Source organism: Bos grunniens, chromosome 10, assembly GCF_055505025.1.
Source record: "Bos grunniens cultivar Pamir isolate PY7600 chromosome 10, Bosgru_T2T1.0, whole genome shotgun sequence".
Classification (NCBI taxonomy): Eukaryota; Metazoa; Chordata; class Mammalia; order Artiodactyla; family Bovidae; genus Bos; species Bos grunniens.
In genome coordinates this window covers 101007143-101024486 of record NC_141174.1, presented here as the reverse complement: position 1 = coordinate 101024486, position 17344 = coordinate 101007143, and the positions used below count along the sequence as shown (strand labels likewise).

At 38.3% G+C, this 17344-nt stretch overlaps 1 protein-coding gene across 28 annotated transcripts in view; it reads right to left on the bottom strand.

Moving 5' to 3' along the window:
- The window catches only part of APC (APC regulator of Wnt signaling pathway), a 351744-nt gene that overhangs the window by 11005 nt on the left and 323395 nt on the right, over positions 1-17344 (bottom strand). For 10 of the 28 annotated variants that reach the window (XM_086323303.1, XM_086323301.1, XM_086323311.1 and 7 more), the window contains 7 exons: positions 14810-14908; positions 12257-12635; positions 10458-10553; positions 9126-9179; positions 5452-5591; positions 4727-4804; positions 4084-4200 (listed from right to left, as the gene is read on the bottom strand). In XM_086323303.1, coding sequence (XP_086179429.1) covers positions 4084-4200; positions 4727-4804; positions 5452-5591; positions 9126-9179; positions 10458-10553; positions 12257-12635; positions 14810-14908 — 963 coding nt within the window. The remainder of the gene's footprint in view (positions 1-4083; positions 4201-4726; positions 4805-5451; positions 5592-9125; positions 9180-10457; positions 10554-12256; positions 12636-14809; positions 14909-17344) is intronic. The other 18 variants (XM_086323316.1, XM_086323308.1, XM_086323314.1 and 15 more) reach the window with 3 other exon arrangements.

Below are 17344 nucleotides of genomic sequence, written 5' to 3'. Positions count from 1 at the left end.
AAACAAAGGGAGGAGGTTCAGTGAGGTATGTGATCAAAGGTATCAAATGCAGGTACAGGTAGAAAAGTGATGTCCTAGTTAACTATAAATCTAGATTTTTTGTTAGGAGCAAATTTAGAAACGACTGTTAGGAAATGAAGGGAGTGACTACTTGACTACTTGTTCAGGGCTTTGGTTGTCACAGGAGACTCTGAAGAAGTTGGAAGAAGCAATGAAAATGAACATTTTTGTTTTTATTTTCAAAATATTGGGCTTCTTACAGATAAGTGAAACATTAAAAAAGCCTCCTTCTCTATAAGCAGTAGAGACAGTATAGCGGAGAAGAGTAAGGGAGAACAGTTTTGAGTAACAGCAATGCCCAGAGCACAGGGTGCAGGTGAAGGAAAAGACTCTGCTGTGTAGAAGAGGAAGGGCCAGTGAATGAGGGGAAAGAATGCAGTGCACGGGGATATGGAAGGAGTTTTGGTTCTTGTGGTTGTGAGGAGTAAATGAAGTTGAGAATGAAGAGCTGACAAGTTAAAAAGAGAAGGAATGTTCATATTGGCTGTTGCACTGAATGTAGAAAAAGATGGAAAAAATAAATTCTAATACCGTTAACCAGAGCAAGACCAAACCAGAACTGGATAGTATAACTTTCTGATGGGCTAGCTTTTCTAAGATTGGGCTTACATTAAAAAAATTTTTTTTAATTAATTAATTTTAATTGGAGGCTAATTACTTTACACGATTGTAGTGGTTTCTGCCATACATTGACATGAATCAGCCATGGGGGTACATGCGTTCCCCATTCTGAACCCAACTCCCACCTCCCACCTCCCTCCCCATCCCATCCCTCAGGGTCATCCCAGTGCACCAGCCCTGAGCACCCTGTCTTATGCATCAAACCTGGACTGGCGATCTGTTTCACATATGATATTATACATGTTTCAATGCCATTCTCTCAGATCATCCCACTCTCGCCTTCTCCCACAGAGTCCAAAAGTCTGTTCTTTACATCTGTGTCTCTTTTGCTGTCTCTCATATAGAGTCATCATTACCATCTTTCTAAATTCCATATATATGTGTTAATATACTGTATTGGTGTTTTTCTTTCTGACTTACTTCACTCTGTATAATAGGCTCCAGTTTCATCCACCTCATTAGAACTGATTCAAATGCATTCTTTTTAATAGCTGAGTAATATTCCATTGTGTGTATGTACCACAGCTTTCTTATCCATTCGTCTACTGATAGACATCTAGGTTGCTTCCATGTCCTGGCTATTATAAACAGTGCTGTGATGAACACTGGGGTACATGTGTCTCTTTCAATTCTGGTTTTCTCCGTGTTGGGCTTACATTAAAAATTTATAGATGAATTTAGGGAGAAATGATCTTTAATGATCTCTCTCTCATCTATGAGAGAGAAATGATCTATTCTTCCTTTACAAGACAGGCTATGTCTTGACATTTATTAAAATCCTCTTTTACACTTTTCAGCAGGCTGTGTCTGTTAATCTAACTTTCTTGGTACGTAGCAATTGGTTTGTATGTAGATCTTTGAGGTCCCCGAGTGATAATACAATGAGCTGCTGCTGCTGCGTCGCTTCACTCGTGTCCGACTCTGTGTAACCCCACAGACGGCAGCTCACCAGGCTCCCCCGTCCCTGGGATTCTCCAGGCAAGAACACTGGAGTGGGTTGCCACTGCCTTCTCCAATGCATGAAAGTGAAAAGTGAAAGTGAAGTTGCTCAGTTGTGTCCGACTCTTAATGACCCCATGGACTGCAGCCCGCGAGGCTCCTCTGTCCATGGGATTTTCCAGGCAAGAGTACTGGAGTGGGGTGCCACTGCCTTCTCTGATACAATGAGCTATTCAACAGCAATACAAGTTCCAATAATCTATACAAAAACATTAAATCTTTCTGAAAATACACAAGGTTGATTAGAAAGAAGTCTTAAAGTGTACATGGCACTAATTTTTTTGTATAATTTTAGTAAGGTATTAAGGCGACCAATAAACTGTACTTTGATCCTCCTCCAATTTCCTTATACTCCTTGTAATCCACCCCCAACCCCAGGCAACTACTGTTCTGATTTCTGACATAACAGATTATTGCAGGTATCAATAGTTCATTCTTTTTTTTTTATATAGCCAAATAGTATTCCACAGTTTATTTACCCATTTACCCACTGATGGTCATTAGAATTTTTTTCCTAGGTTTTGGCTATCACGAATAATCTTTATGTGAATAACTGTGTGTCTTAGTGTAAATTTAAGTTTTTGTTCCTCATGGGTGGCCAGGTTGTATAGCAGGTAAATGTTAGTTTGAAAACACTGCCAAAAGTTCTCTCAAGCGGGACAGACAGACCTCAGAGATATTGCAGGTATGGTTCCAGACCACTCCAATAAAGCAAATATTGAAATAAAGCAAGTCATGCCATTTTTTTGGTTTCTCGGTGCATATATAGTTACATTTACATTATACTGTAGTCTATTAACTGTCCAAAAGCATTGTGTATAAAGATGTACATACCTTAACTGAAAAAAACGCTGTCGGGAAAATGGCACTAAAAGACTTGCTTAGTGCAGGCTTGCCACAGACTTTCAATTTACCAAAAATGCAGTATCTGCAAACTGCAATAAAGTGAGGTATGCTTGTATACCATTTAACTTTTCTGCCAGCACTGCAGAAGAATTTCAGCTGTTTAACATCTTGGACAACACATGGTCAACTTTAAAGATTATAACCAATATAATATGTGTAACGGTATCTCACAGCTGTAATCCGTATTTCCCTGATGACTAATGATGCTGAGTATATTTTCAAGTGCTTACTGGCCATTCATAACCTTTTTTTCTAGAGTGTGAATACAAGTGTTCTGCTGATTCAGTAGTGTTCTAAAGGTATCTTTATACAAATCCTGAGTATATTTGAACAGTACTGTTTTCTCCCAGTTTTGAGACATAATTGACATGTAGCACTATTTAAGGTAAATGGCATAATGATTTAACTTACATACATCATGAAATGATTACCACAGTGAGTTCAGTGAACATCTATTATCTCATATATATATATATATATGTATGTATATACACATACACAAAAATTAAAGAAACAGCAAACTTTTTCCTTGTGATGAGCACTCAGGACTTACTCTCTTAAAAATTTTCATATATAATGATATGGTAGTGTTAACAACATTTATCATATTGTATATTACATTCTATTATGTATTTATCTTATAACTGGAAGTTTGTACCTCTTGACCACCTTTGAACATTATCTTTATTGCCAGTTACTTAACTGAATATTTTTCTTATTTCTAATAATTTTCCAGTTGATTTTCTTGGAGTTTCCAGGTATAAAACAATGTAATTTAGAAAAAAATACATAAATTAAAAAAATAGCCCCAGACTGAAAAGGAAATTCTGAAGAGAAAAATGTAGGCTCTGGGTCAAGGAGGGCTGGTTGGGTGAAAGGAAGCTCAGATTAGCTAAAAAGACTAGCTTAGCTTAGTTCTTCACAAATTTCAATTAAAAAAAAAATCAGCTTAGTTTCTAAAGTAGATATCCCACCTAGACATTACTTCCTTTTGTGAACAAATTATTATTTGATGGATTTTTCATCTTTGGGTCTGATTACCTCTATAAGGTGACTATTAAAATCTGGGGACTCTGGGAGATTGGGATTTGGGCAGCAAGGAATCATCTGGGGGTGATTCTGTCCCTTTTCTCTTACAGGGGACATCTGTAATAAATGGAGACATTTCTGATTATTATGACTGAGGGGAAGGTATGTCAGCATTTAGTAGGCAAGGGCCAGGAATGCTGCTAAACATCCTACAAGGCACAGATCAGTACCCCCAAACAAAGACTTATCTGTCCAAGATGTCAACAGAGCTGCAACACCCCGATTTACACTAGGTCACCTTGTACAGTCTTGTCTGCCTTAATACTTGCAGAGTTTGGAGCAGTCTAAGTCTTGGGATTGGTAAGCTAAGAGGGTCAGAAATTAGTGAGTCTCAGAGGTGGGAGAGGGCAGTGAAAAAGTATCCAAAGATGAAATGCATATGGTAATACCAAAAGTTCTCAAAGGTACCTTTTTCACTTCCAAAGCACATTCCATCAATGCTTTCACACTTCCAACTTCACGCAAAGTCTTTTTACTATTTACATCTGCTCTCCAAGACAGATTCCTCAAAACACTCGCAATAACCTGCAAATGGATCAATTTTAGAATTGTTTATAAAATTATTTATACTAGTTGCTTTCTTGCTCTTAATGTTAAAAGTAAGACTGCGTGCATGTGTATTAAGCTGTTTCAGTCGTGTCTGACTCTTTGTAACCCTATAGACTGTAGCCCACCAGGCTCCTCTGTCCATGGGACTGTGCAGGCAAGAATACTGGAATGGACTGCCATGCCCTCCTCCAGGGCATCTTCCTGACCCAGAGATCAAGCCCGTGTCTCTTATGTCTCCTGCACTGGCAGGCAGGTTCTTTAGCACAGGTACCACCTGGGAAGCCCAAAAGTAAGAGTAGAAATCTATCAACAAATACATTTCTTCTTAAAGCTGATATAAGCCAAAAGGAAGTCTAGAATAAAATCTTTGCCTCTATTCTGGTGTTAATGCAGCCACAATTTAAACATGAGATGCTGAATACTGAGTCACAGCTTACATTAACCTAAGTCAGGGTGTTAAGCCACTAATATCCAAGAAAACCACGTGGAATCTGAGGAGTACCTGCTGCAAGTCCTCGCTTTCAGACTGGAGCTGAGCCACGAGCGCTCTCATGCAGCCTTTCATAGAGCAGAGAGTAGCCTGGAAAGTCAAGGGTTACACAGCGTTAGTAACAAGGCAACCTGCAGCCACCCATAAAAGAACTAGAACCATCAATTACATAAATAAAAGACAAATACCCTCCTAATCCTTTGCAATATTCATTCCTTTCTTGGCAAACTGGAAAAATAAAGTGAATAAATAATAAGAAATGATAAGAAAAGGGTTTGAATGTAAAGTCTTTTATTTGGATGGAACTAATATGTGTTTGACACTTTCACCAATCAAGATTTCCAGATTTTTGCTATCATTCCCAAGAACAGTATTTTTTTTTTAATTACTTTTTGGCCTCACTGGGCGGTATATGGGATCCTAGTTCCCCAATCAGGGATTGAACCTGTGTCCCTTACAGCGGAAGAATGGAGTCTGAACTGCGGGACCGCCAGGGAAGTCTGCCCGGAGCAGAGTTTTAAATGTGATTACGTAAGTTCACGTCTGTGTTCCATCTTTTGCCTTTGTTTAGGCATTAGACATCAAACAAGTACGGATATGCAGTGGAATATAAAGTACAGGTTTTTATGAGTCAGTGTTTAATGACGAGAGTGACAAGAAAGTCAGTGAAAAGTAGTCTGTACGAAAAAAAAGCTCGTACCAGAGCCATCTTAAGAAATGGATCTTATAAAACATACCTTGTTGGCTACATCTCCGAAAGTCAAGTTTGTCAAAGCCATTCCTGCATATCGTCTTAAAGTAATACTGTAGTGGTCATTAGTAAGCCCATACATTTCACAGTCCACTTGCAATAATTCTGCAATGGCCTGTAGTCCCCCTAATTTAAAAAGGGCAAGAGGAAGAAGTCAATAATCTAAAATAACACAAATGGGTACCAAGTTTATAAATTACTAGAGAAAAATCTCAAAGAATGAGTTTAATTCTGTCTTCAGAATTACAAGCTACAAAAAATGTTATAAGGCACTCGTGTAATATACTTATCAAGTACAAGTGACAACTACTTCATTTGCTGCCAGTTTCTCCACCCTCCAGCCCCCTGTCTTACTGAGTAAGATGAATATTATACTCTATTTACTGCAATACACTGTATCCTGTCAAGGAAGAAGACTATATTCTACTATTAGGTCCTCCTGAATGTAAGCAGAAAAAGGTAACTTTATTACTAGGACTTTATAAAAACATTCTTCACTGTCACACACTATGGCCTAATTACTTTAATATATTTTTATCTCCAAAATAATTTTTAGTATCATTAGGAATACTAAAACTTCTAAGTGAAATAGTGCATGAAGCAAAGTTTATTTCTTTTTTATGAAAAAGAATTACCTGTTCAACTTATTACTAAGCTGAATAGAACCATTTTTATGGTTTTTCTTTTTAAATTCTTTCTTTTCTTTGATACACACAAAGTGTCAAATACCAATACTAGGATTTAGTATCTTCTCTCCCCTTGATTCCCACCACTGGGTATACTTAACAATGCCTACAGTGGTCAACAGTAGGAAGGCAAGGAGAAAAATGAAGGGAGAGGAAAAGACATAAAGGAAGGGGTAGCAGAAAGACAACACAAAACAGAAGGACAAAAGGTGAAGCAAAATGGTGAGGGAGTGAATAAAAAGAAAAAGAAAAATGCATATGGAAGTTATTAAAAATATTCATCATCATCAATATTAATCATTATGAAACTGGAGATACTGTTAGCTGAGACAGAAAAAGAGATGATGAACATAAACAGCAGTTCCTGGATACTGGAAGTCTAAACTGTCAGGTCATTAATCTGAAAGAGGATCTGTACATTCATCATTTTTGTAAATGATCTAGAAGGATCAGTATGCAGAGCAATAAGCAAGTTTGCAAAACAGACCAAGTTCAATTCTGGGTCAAGAATGCCAAGCCAGGGATTTAACTCTTGGAACATTTGTGTAAATCTTTATAACTGGCACCAATGACAGATAAGTCTGAATGTAGGTAAATAAAAATTAATTTGGTTAAGGAAAATCCAAACCATATTTAGGAAGATTTTCCTCCATCCACCCATGATGATGGGAAAGATAAACAGCCCATGAACAAAACAACCAATGTCTTTATGGAGCTTACAGATTAGCACAGACAGCCATTGAACAACTAATTTAAATGTCATGATTGTGTAGAAGCACGGGGCATGATAACAGGCAAACCTAACGTAGACTGGAAGGATCAAGAAAGTGGCTGAGGAACTAAGATTTAACTTGAGACTTAAAGGATGAATGACCATCTAAAAGGGGTAGAGGAGAAACAATCAGGAAGCACCTCAAGCAGATAAAATAGCACATGTAAAGGCTGATGGGCCTGAGACATTGATATACAGCAACAAGGAGGGGCTACAAAAGTGCCAGGTAAGACAAGACTTTGTGTGCCTCACCAAGGATCTAATGCAGGAGAAAAGAATAATTAGATGTATGTTCTAAACAGATTCCTATGATTAAGGCTATAGAAATGATTACTACTGGAAGTGGGGAGCCAAGTAAGATAAACTATGGGAGACCACGAGTGAAGAAAGAGGCTTTGCTTGTGCTGGGGATAAAAAGAAGAGCAGTGGGGGAAGATATATTTGAGAACCAGAATTAAAGCAGTTAGCAGATACAGGGGACAGGAACAGAGTCCAAGATGTCTTCTAAGATTCCGGCTTCAGCAAGTGGGTTGACGGGAAGGCTACTGTCTGAGAAAAGGAACCCTGGTCAAGAGATAGTTTTGGGGATGGGGGAGACAGACTCAGTTTCTGTCAACTCAGTCAGAAATGTCTGAAAAATCATCTGGGTGAAAATGCTGGAGGAGCAGTATGAAAATGTGTGTAAATCTCAGGAGAGAGAACGTGCATTAAGATGTGAGTTTGAAAAACACTGTCAGGGAAGCCATGTAGTAGAGCATATAGCCTAGGGAGAGTGGAAGAAAGCCGAGTACAGAGCTTCAGAAAATTCCACCATTTAATCCTTCAGCAAAGGAGGAGGAACTAGAGTCTTGACTAGGAAACAGACCTGGGAGTCACTGTTGACTTAAAGACAGTAGCCTTGTGTACTGATCAGATCACCAAATGTTGAGGATTATAAACCGGACCATCAAAGCCATACAGAGCACACTCTGCTTCATGCCTACATAAAATCCTGCCTGGCACAGCAGCATCTGTGACACTGTTCTAAGAAAGTAACATGTGAAATAATCTCAAGAACCTCCCAAGAAGGCCCTTGACTACTTTTGTATGGGAAAACCAAAAATCTTAGGACTTGATTCTGAAAAAGAACAACATGATTAATGCCAATGATGAAGAACGTGCTAATGAAAAAAGAACATTCAATAAAACTTAGCGTATTAGATAGAAGAGAGAGACCCTTTATGATTTCCAGGAGTTAAAAAAAAACTTCCAGTGAACTGTAAGGCAAAGAATCTATACACTTTAAAAATGGATTCACAAAAATACGATGTGAATTCATGACAGATAGGAAAAAAACTGGTTGCCCTAAGAAATACTAGGATGTTTCAAGGTAATGTAAAGGTCATGAGCACATCCTTCCACATTATCTTGGTGTCTGTGTTAGAGAATAGTGGTCTAGATGAACCAAATATTATCGCGTATGGTATCTCATAACCTTATTGATAGTAGATGATCAATGTCTTCAGATGACATTTACCAAAATCCTTAAACTTATCAAAACAAGATAGTAGAAAGATGACAGAATTTTTAAAAAGTATATTACTTTTCTTTTACTTGGTTTAGATAGTCACCATTAGCATGAAATACCTCATTCTAAAATAAGTAGGGCTCAGCAACAATATTCTATATATTGGTAGTTTCACAAAATTTCCTGGTCGTAAGAATCAGGTGGGCCACTTACTAGATTTGATTCCTAGGTCCTCTGCTCTGGAGATTCTATTTTCCTAAGCTTGCTTACCATGGGCCAGAGAAGTGCACGTTCTGACCACTGCCCCTGGTGATCATTATCATCTAGTCTGGGAAACACCAATGCATATGTCTGGAAATTAATAAATGTGTACATTCCTGGTATTATAGTCTAAAACTTGCAACACTAATAGTTGCAAACTTAAATGACCCTAACAGTTGTAGAATTTTCTTGCATCTACAAAAGACAGTCCTAGCTGACTGGGCTTAGGAATTTTTCTTCATCTGCTTGGGACTTCTTTCCTCCTATCCCTCATTGTCAGATCCCTTGTGCTACCTGACTGTATCTATCCACAGTCTACACACCTTGTTCCTTCTTTGGCTCCAACGCAAAGTCAGAGGCTAAGAGTGAGAAGGTAATCGCCTGTGGCTACATCCCCACAGTCACACCCCCAGAGGCCCCGTCCTGCTCCTCACCTGAAAGCCCCTGCCCTAGCTCCTGGGATGAAATGCCCCGGGTAGCCTTCCTACCTGAAGAAGGAAGAGGAACAAACACTGAGTCTAGATTTTACTTGGAAATTCAGATGATTAATGTGGGTCAGTCCTAGTCTACAGTTCATTGGAACACAGGGACATTTAGAAAAAACATTTGTGGGAGCTTAAAACTGGATTAGTTTTCCTGTTTGTTCATTATTTTCCCCATTATTATGAGTGTTAAAAAAAAAAAAACAAAACACCCAAACTTGAAATTTCACCAGTGCTGGATTGTATTGAGGAGGGGAGAACTCACAAGTGCACACTCAATTTCACAGGAACCCAGGGAAAAAGGAAAGAGAATCAAGCGGCCTAGGGCCTGTGGGGGGCAGGTGGAGACCAAGTACACACAGCCTCCCAAAATGACGATCTGAAGGAGACAGCACTCATTTCCAGCCGTTCAGGTTCTCTGTGATTTAAGCGACTCACGACTTTGTCACTTGTAAGATAAATGATGAATGAAAATGGCAAGGGTGGCAGGGATACAAAGCGGGGGCTGGAATGAAAGGTAACGTAAACAGCACAAAAGGCAAGGGCACAGCCACACTAAGATGCAGACTCAGCGCCTGCTTCTCGCTTGTGGCACAACGAAAGCGATCCGGGTTCACAGGAGATGGCTCAGCATGACGCAACTTATAAATACCACACGTGCAAAATGAACCTAGAAGTCAAAGAGAAACCATCTCATGAAAAATGGGGGCCACAGAGGCAGGTGTGATAAGGTTCAGAGTATGTGAGAACACATCCTAAGAGTAATCCTTCCAAAATTAATGGAATATTTTCTAACAAATTAGAGGATAATGCTTTTCCATTATTAATGAGTTTCAGAGATACCAGCCACGCTGCTTATCATGAAAACCCAGTAAACTACGGATAACCATGAAGATAAATGAGTCTTAATAATAATTCCTTCCTGTGTCCATCAGAAGTGACTGAGTTCAAGAATAATTACAAAGCTCCGTATCATCACATCTCAAAACGATTCAAATTACCCTCCCACCAACTGTCACCCAGGGTCTACCTTGACAATATTGGCAAGAGTGGCCCGTTTATTTATTTTTGCCCATCCCTGGCTAAGATTTTAGAAACCCAAGTTAGGTTATAAAAGGGTAGCAGTTTCTGTCACTTAGGACATTGTCTTCTCTGGAAACCAGAGTCACTTGCTACAAGGAGGAAGCATATGGTAATAGAAGTTAGTGGCCTTATACACTAATTCAACAATAACGAAAAATCGTCAGGATTCTTCTATGGCATTAAGAAACATTTTTATCTTACCAAGCTCATTCATGGCATGTCTATGCTCTTCATCAAATGAAAGCTTCATTAGAACACAGACAGCAGGGCAGATCTGATGTTCAACAGGAGCTGGCACTGAAAAGTAAAATGGACATAAGCCATGATGCTTTGTTTTCTCAAAGTAGTGATGTTCATTATAACTAAAAAATACTCAGTTTGCTGATAGACTTCTCATGCATGGTAGCTTAGTGAATCAACAAGTATTTGCTGAAGAGATGAAGATACTACACACACGGAAAGGAAAATATAGGTAAAGCGCTTTTCTTGGTTCCATAAAAATGTTTACCTCTCATCAGCCTTTGACCAAGTCTGTTGGACTAACTCCCATGTAGGTTTATGCTATAATTCAATTAATAACTTAAAAATTATATTGGTTATTTGAAATAATAAAAACATTTTGGTATAAAACTATTTATAATCTCTGTTTTCAACTGAAAGGCACATGGCTGTATAGAAATGTATAGAGAAACCTAGTGCAACTCTAGTAGCGAAAGCTTATTATATAGATACCAGATAGTAAATAAAAATTTAAAGGGAAAGTGTCTACAAAAATGTACTTGCACATTTAATATTATGCATAAAGTTTCAAAACTGTTAATTGAAATAAAAATTTAAAAACCAATCTATTTTTCAGAAGTAATAATATTTATTCTATTTAACTTTTCTGAAAACAGGTATTAAGAGCACACAATACAAGTCATTACATAATTGTGGACAGCGAAAGAAAACAATCCAGAAAGATAATGTTTTCCCAGGAAAGCAACTTATTAATTCTCCCTAGCCCTAGGATAAACAGAAAGGACATTTCTGCTATATTCTTATTGTTGAAAAATTTTTAATTTTTAATAAATTCACCTTTATACCTAACCCTAAGAGAAATCTACTAAATCTTTATAGATCAAGTTCTCATCATCAGTCTTTCTCCTGCTCCCCCAATCAAGATATTGATTCGATGGTCCTTTGTTGTGTGTATGTCTATGTATGGGTTCTTCTCAGGTGAAAGGAGCTCTTACCTTCTATACTTACTGCTTTTGGTTCTTCCTATAGGAATGAAGTAAGTTATCTCCCCAAGGGTCCCAACTCCCATGATCCCTGCTCCTGGGGGAGAGGGTTTCTCCCTGAGAAAAGAGCTGGGTGGCTGATCACCCCAGCAACTGGGGCCCCAAGGCCTGAAGACAGATGGTGCAGTGGGAAGAACACTGAGCTGAGAGTCAGGAGGTCTGGCCTCTGATCCTAGATCCACCACCCACCACCTATCTGTGAAGCCACAGGCAAGTCTTTTAGCCTCTCTGAACCTCAGTCTCTTTATCTATAAAATGAAGATGGTAATCTCTCCCCTTGCTACTTCACAAGCTTGTTGTAAGGATCAAATAATGGATATAACACAGCTCTGCATCCACTAAGTGATGTGCGAATAAGAGAGAATGGCTTGGTCACTCACAGCTGAAGGAACTTATGTAAAGTCACTTTCCGGAGCTTAATCTCGAGAGAAGGAGAACATAATCGCTCAAGTTCTTTCTAGATCAACTATGCTATGACTACTTAAGTCTACTTTGATTTTCTGTTCTTTTCTGGTTGCACTGTAGTACACACAACATTTTCCTGTGCTAATTTTTTTCCTAGAGAAATAGAGAAATTAAGCTTTAAACTATGTGAGCAGTGTAGGTAGCTAATATGAATTTCCCACTCTGATTCATAAAGACACCATCCTAATTAAAAAACTTTTCATTTCAAAAACTTTTACATTTGCTTTGTCACATGCACCATAGGGAACATACTTGGATTTTTGTCCTGGTCCATGCCTTGTTCATGGGCTTCCTGCCACTCCCAACAGGTTTCACAGTAAGCTCGTATCTGTTCCAAAAGATGAAGGACTCGGATTTCACGCCTGCCTCTCTTGTCATCAGGCTGTGAGTGAATGATGTTGTGGAGTGCTGCACTGGCCCTGGCCCGAGCCTCTTTACTGCCCCGGGAATTTCCCAACAACACAGAGTCTTTGTCATTGCCATGTAAAAGCTGGATGAGGAGAGGAAGACATCCAGACTGTCGCATGGATATACAGCTGTCTTGGGAGCTAGACATAGCTAGCAAAGTTCGCGACATATCATCCTTATCATGAGTACCAAGCATTGACAACAATGAATACACCATTTCCACCTGTGGGCCAAATGAGTTTAGAAACAAAATTATGACTTTAATAGCCAAAAGCCAACACCAATGAAGTGATGAATGGGGATATTAATTGTAACTCAAACAAAAACAGAAACAAAAACAAAAATCTCTTTCTAGGATGAAGTAATGAGCATTATTTCAAAATCCATATGCTATAATCATTATCACCGTCTTGTTTATAAGTAAATATTAGTAGTGCTAGTATATAGTCATAAGGAGACATAGGTTCTTGCATACCTAAACTGCTATTGTCTGAATCAGTGGGTGATAGTCCGTTATTATAACGAAAGACAATCAACTGATTTCTCTTTCTCTCACATCTCCCCCACCCACCACACATACACACACACACCTACTGACACACACAGAGTAAGAAATGTGGTTTATCTAAAATTCTTTACACAATTAAAAATTTTACTTTTTAAAATCTACAACCATAATCAATAAAGAGAAAATATTTTTTAGCAATTACTATTTACTAAGTACTAGTTCTCAGCAATTGCTAACCCTCACCAGATTATAATATTCTTAAAATTATGATGTCTCCCTTATACATGTAAAAGTATCTTGTCATAAAAAGAATGCCCTGATCATATAGGGATACAAAGTCACTATTCTTATTCAATTTTTTTTTTGAAGCAGCTGGTAAGCATCATCACTCCCTTACTGTAAACTTAAGAACTGACTCAGAAGCAGACTAGAAACAGGAAACAGCACCCAGTCATCCTGTCCTGTGATCAACAGCAATTTTTTAAAGCAAGAGCTACTGCATAAAAGTTGAGCATCTTATCTGTATCTGTCTATCATATCCATAAACTAGCGGTTCCAAACCAGGGCAACTTTAGCCACCTTGAGACTCTTCTGACAATATCTTGGAGAAATTTTTGGCCATCACACTTTGGGACGAAACACTTTGGGCCTTCAGTGGGTGAAGACCAGGGATGCTGCTAAACACCCTACAATGCAATGAGGAATTATCCAGCCAATAATGCTGAGGCTGAGAAACTGTACTCTAAATGTGTATACACACTACTCATAGATTTGTAAGTTTTATTAGGAAGGCAGTACAGGATTGCCTTCCTAATGGGAAAAAAAAAAAAAAAGGCTTTCAAATTCTGACTCCACTATTTGCAAGTGAGCTGTGTGACACAACCAAGTTATCTGAGTTCTCTGGGGTCCAGCTGTCTCAGTTGCAAAATGGAATAATTTACCTAATAGGGTTTTCTTTGTGAAGATTAAATAAAGTAACACATGTATAGGACAGTAACTGGCATTCAAAAATGTAGTCAGGTCTTAATATCATCGTGCATAAATCACTCCAAAAGGAAATGGTATTCAAGCTGCCAGTTTTCAAGTAACAGAACTCTTAAATATTAAAGGTTTTCTTTATAGTAAAAACTACTCATTGATGTTGGACAGATTGGGGTGGAATTCTAATTTAATTACCATCTTTTTGGCTTCAGTATTCTCATTCAAAAGAGGGGCAAGAGTAATACATTCAAAGGGTTTCTGAAGAAATAAGAGATAATAAACGTACAACTCTTAGCAGTTACTGGCATACTAAGTAGTATCCTAAGCAGTAACCGTTGTGAGTTACTAAAAGGATTAAGCTTTATATTAATAATATCACTGCTACTCTAAAATTCGTTTCTTAAATCAACATTTGTCACGTAATGCTTTTCCTCAGAGCCATTACTAAAGTAAAGAAAGAGTATGTAGAATATGCTATGAAAACAAGGAAGTATTTAGACGTAATGGAAAATATACTGTTTAAAAAACAGTCCCTGTGCTCCAAATGTACTGATTCAAAGGAGGCAGACAGACTGCATGGGTAGGCAAGAGGGCCCTGGAAATCAGAAAACGTTTTGTAAAGAAGGAAAGCCCAAGAAGAGTTCTGAAGGCTGGCGAGGACTCCTGACGGTCATCTTGCAGTGGGGTGGGAAGTGAAGGGGTTAGAAAGTAATGGGAGGGGAGGGCTTGGGGGAGCAAGCCAGCTTCTGGGCTGGACCTTAGGATACTTGCAGAGAACTGGCTGTCATTTCTTTAAGAGACTGTGATGATGGAAACAAAAGAATTCTTTAGCTAAATTTAAAAGAAGAATGAAGAATGTTTTAATAAAGTACTCAGAGTTCTAGCAACAAGACTTTATAATCTATTACCTTGGTTCCCAGATGACTCGTCAGCCTTCGAGGAGCAGAATGTGTGCTACTAGAACTCAAAACACTGGCTGTTTCATGATCTATTCGTGTAGTTGAACCCTAGAAATTAAGCAAATTATAGACAGTATAATTTAGATTATAGATATATGTAGCTAGCTTCATGTTAAGATACTCCAAATGAACTGTCATTAGGGTAAATAGCTAAATATACCATTAAAGTGTGAACATTTATAACTGCTCAAAATGAGTATTTTTATATATAAACTTGAGTAGAATTTAGAGAAACACTGAAGGAAAAAAAAAACTGTTGCAAAAGACAAAGTACCAAACACTGAAGAAATTCTAAGAGTAATATTCTTTCCCAAATCAAAAGGCATGAAACCACATTCAGTTAAATATAAATTGGTTGGTAGAAAGCTCCACTGAGTAATGAAATGCTCTGAATTAGCACAAAACTAATTGAATTGGGTACACTCCAAGTTCTCCAGGAGCTGAGAGAAGAGAGAAGACTGCTTGAAACTTCTATTGGACAAAGACATGAAAAAATAAATAACTGCACTGAGATGTCTAAAGGGACTAATATGGGGAACAAGTTAGAAGATAATATAGGCAGAACACTCTTTGACATAAATAGTAGCAATATTTTTTTGGATCTGTCTCCTAAGACAAAAGAAATAAAAGTAAAAATAAACAAATGGAACCCAACTAAACTTAAAAGCTGCTGCATGGCAATGGAAACCACAGACAAAACAAAAAGACAAACTAGAGAATGGGAGAAAATATTTGCAAATGATGTGAGCAACAAGGAATTAAAATCCAAAGTATTTAAATAGCTTATAAGACTCAATATCAAAAAAACAAAAAACCCAATCAAAAAATGTGCAGAAGACCTGAATAGACATTTCTCCAAAGAAGACATATAGGCACAAGAAAAGATGCTCAATATCACCATTTATTACAGAAATACAAATTGAAACGAGATACCATTCTCATAGCTGCCAGAATGGCTATTATTAAAAAAAAGTTTTAAGAGAAAAATACATTTATAAATATAACTGTAGGAAAAAACTCTAAATGTGAAACTCACTTAACTGTATATTTAAAATAGGTACATTTTACTGTATGTTACTCTTTACTCAATAAAGTTTATTTTTAAGAATCATAAGTTGAGAGGTCTTTTTTATGTCTCCTCAGATAAAAGGATGAAGACCTACCTATTCATACACACACTGGGAAATCTAGGGTTAGATTAAGGAAACTAGCAGAGTCCCAGACAGGCTAGCCTTTCTGGACTCCACTCCTTCTGCAGGTCTGGATGCTTTATGTTGATTAATCTTCTAGGGTTATTTCTCAATTAGAAGCAGCAGGGTAGCACCCTTTGGGCAGGAGAAGGGGCAGAACAGACAGACATCTCCTTCCACTGTCACCAGCTACCGTATGCTTCTGAAACGGTATTTCAGTTCACATGCATGCAAACAACAAACATTTACTGAGCTCCTGCTCCTTTCTTCAGTTCAGTTCAGTTCAGTTGCTCAATCATGTCTGACTCTCTGCAACCCTGTGGACTGTGGCACGCCAGACCTATATGTCCATCACCAACTCCCAGAGCTGGCTCAAACTCACGTTCTCAGTGATGCCATCCAACCATCTCATCCTCTGTCGTCCCCTTCTCCTCCTGCCCTCAATCTTTCCCAGCATCAGGGTCTTTTCAAATGAGTCAGTTCTTCGCATCAGGTGGCCGAAGTATTGGAGTTTCAGCTTCAGCATCAGTCCTTCCAATGAATATTCAGGACTGATTTCCTTTAGGATAGACTGGTTTGATTTCCTTGCAGTCCAAGGGACTCTCAAGAGTCTTCTCCAACACCACAGTTCTAAAGCATCAATTCTTCAGTGCTCTGCTTTCTTTATAGTCCAACTCTCACATCCATACATGACCACTGGAAAAACCATAGCTTTGACTAGACGGACGTTTGCTGGCAAAGCAATGTCTCTGCTTTTTAATATGCTGTCTAGGTTGGTCATAGCTTTTCTTCCAAGGAGCAAGGGTCTTTTAATTTCATGGCTGCAGTCAACATCTGCAATGATTTTGGACCCCTCCAAAATAAAGTCTCTCACTGTCTCCATTGTTTCCCCATCTTTTTGCCATGAAGTGATGGGACCGGATGCCATGATCTTAGTTTTCTGAATGTTGGGAGTTTTAAGCCAACTTTTTCACTTTCCTCTTTCATCAAGAAGCTCTTTAGTTCTTCTTCGCTTTCTGCCGTAAGGGTGGTGTCAGCTGCATATCTGAGGTTATTGATATTTCTCCCAGCAATCTTGATTCCAGCTTGTGCTTTATCCAGCCCAGCATTTCTCATGATGTACTCTGCATATAAGTTAAATAAGCAGGGTGACAATATACAGCCTTGACGTACTCCTTTCCTGATTTTGAACCAGTCTGTTGTTCCACGTCCAGTTCTAACTGTTGCTTCTTGACCTATATACAGATTTCTCAGGAGGCAGGTAAGGTGGTCTGGTATTCCCATCTTTCAGAAT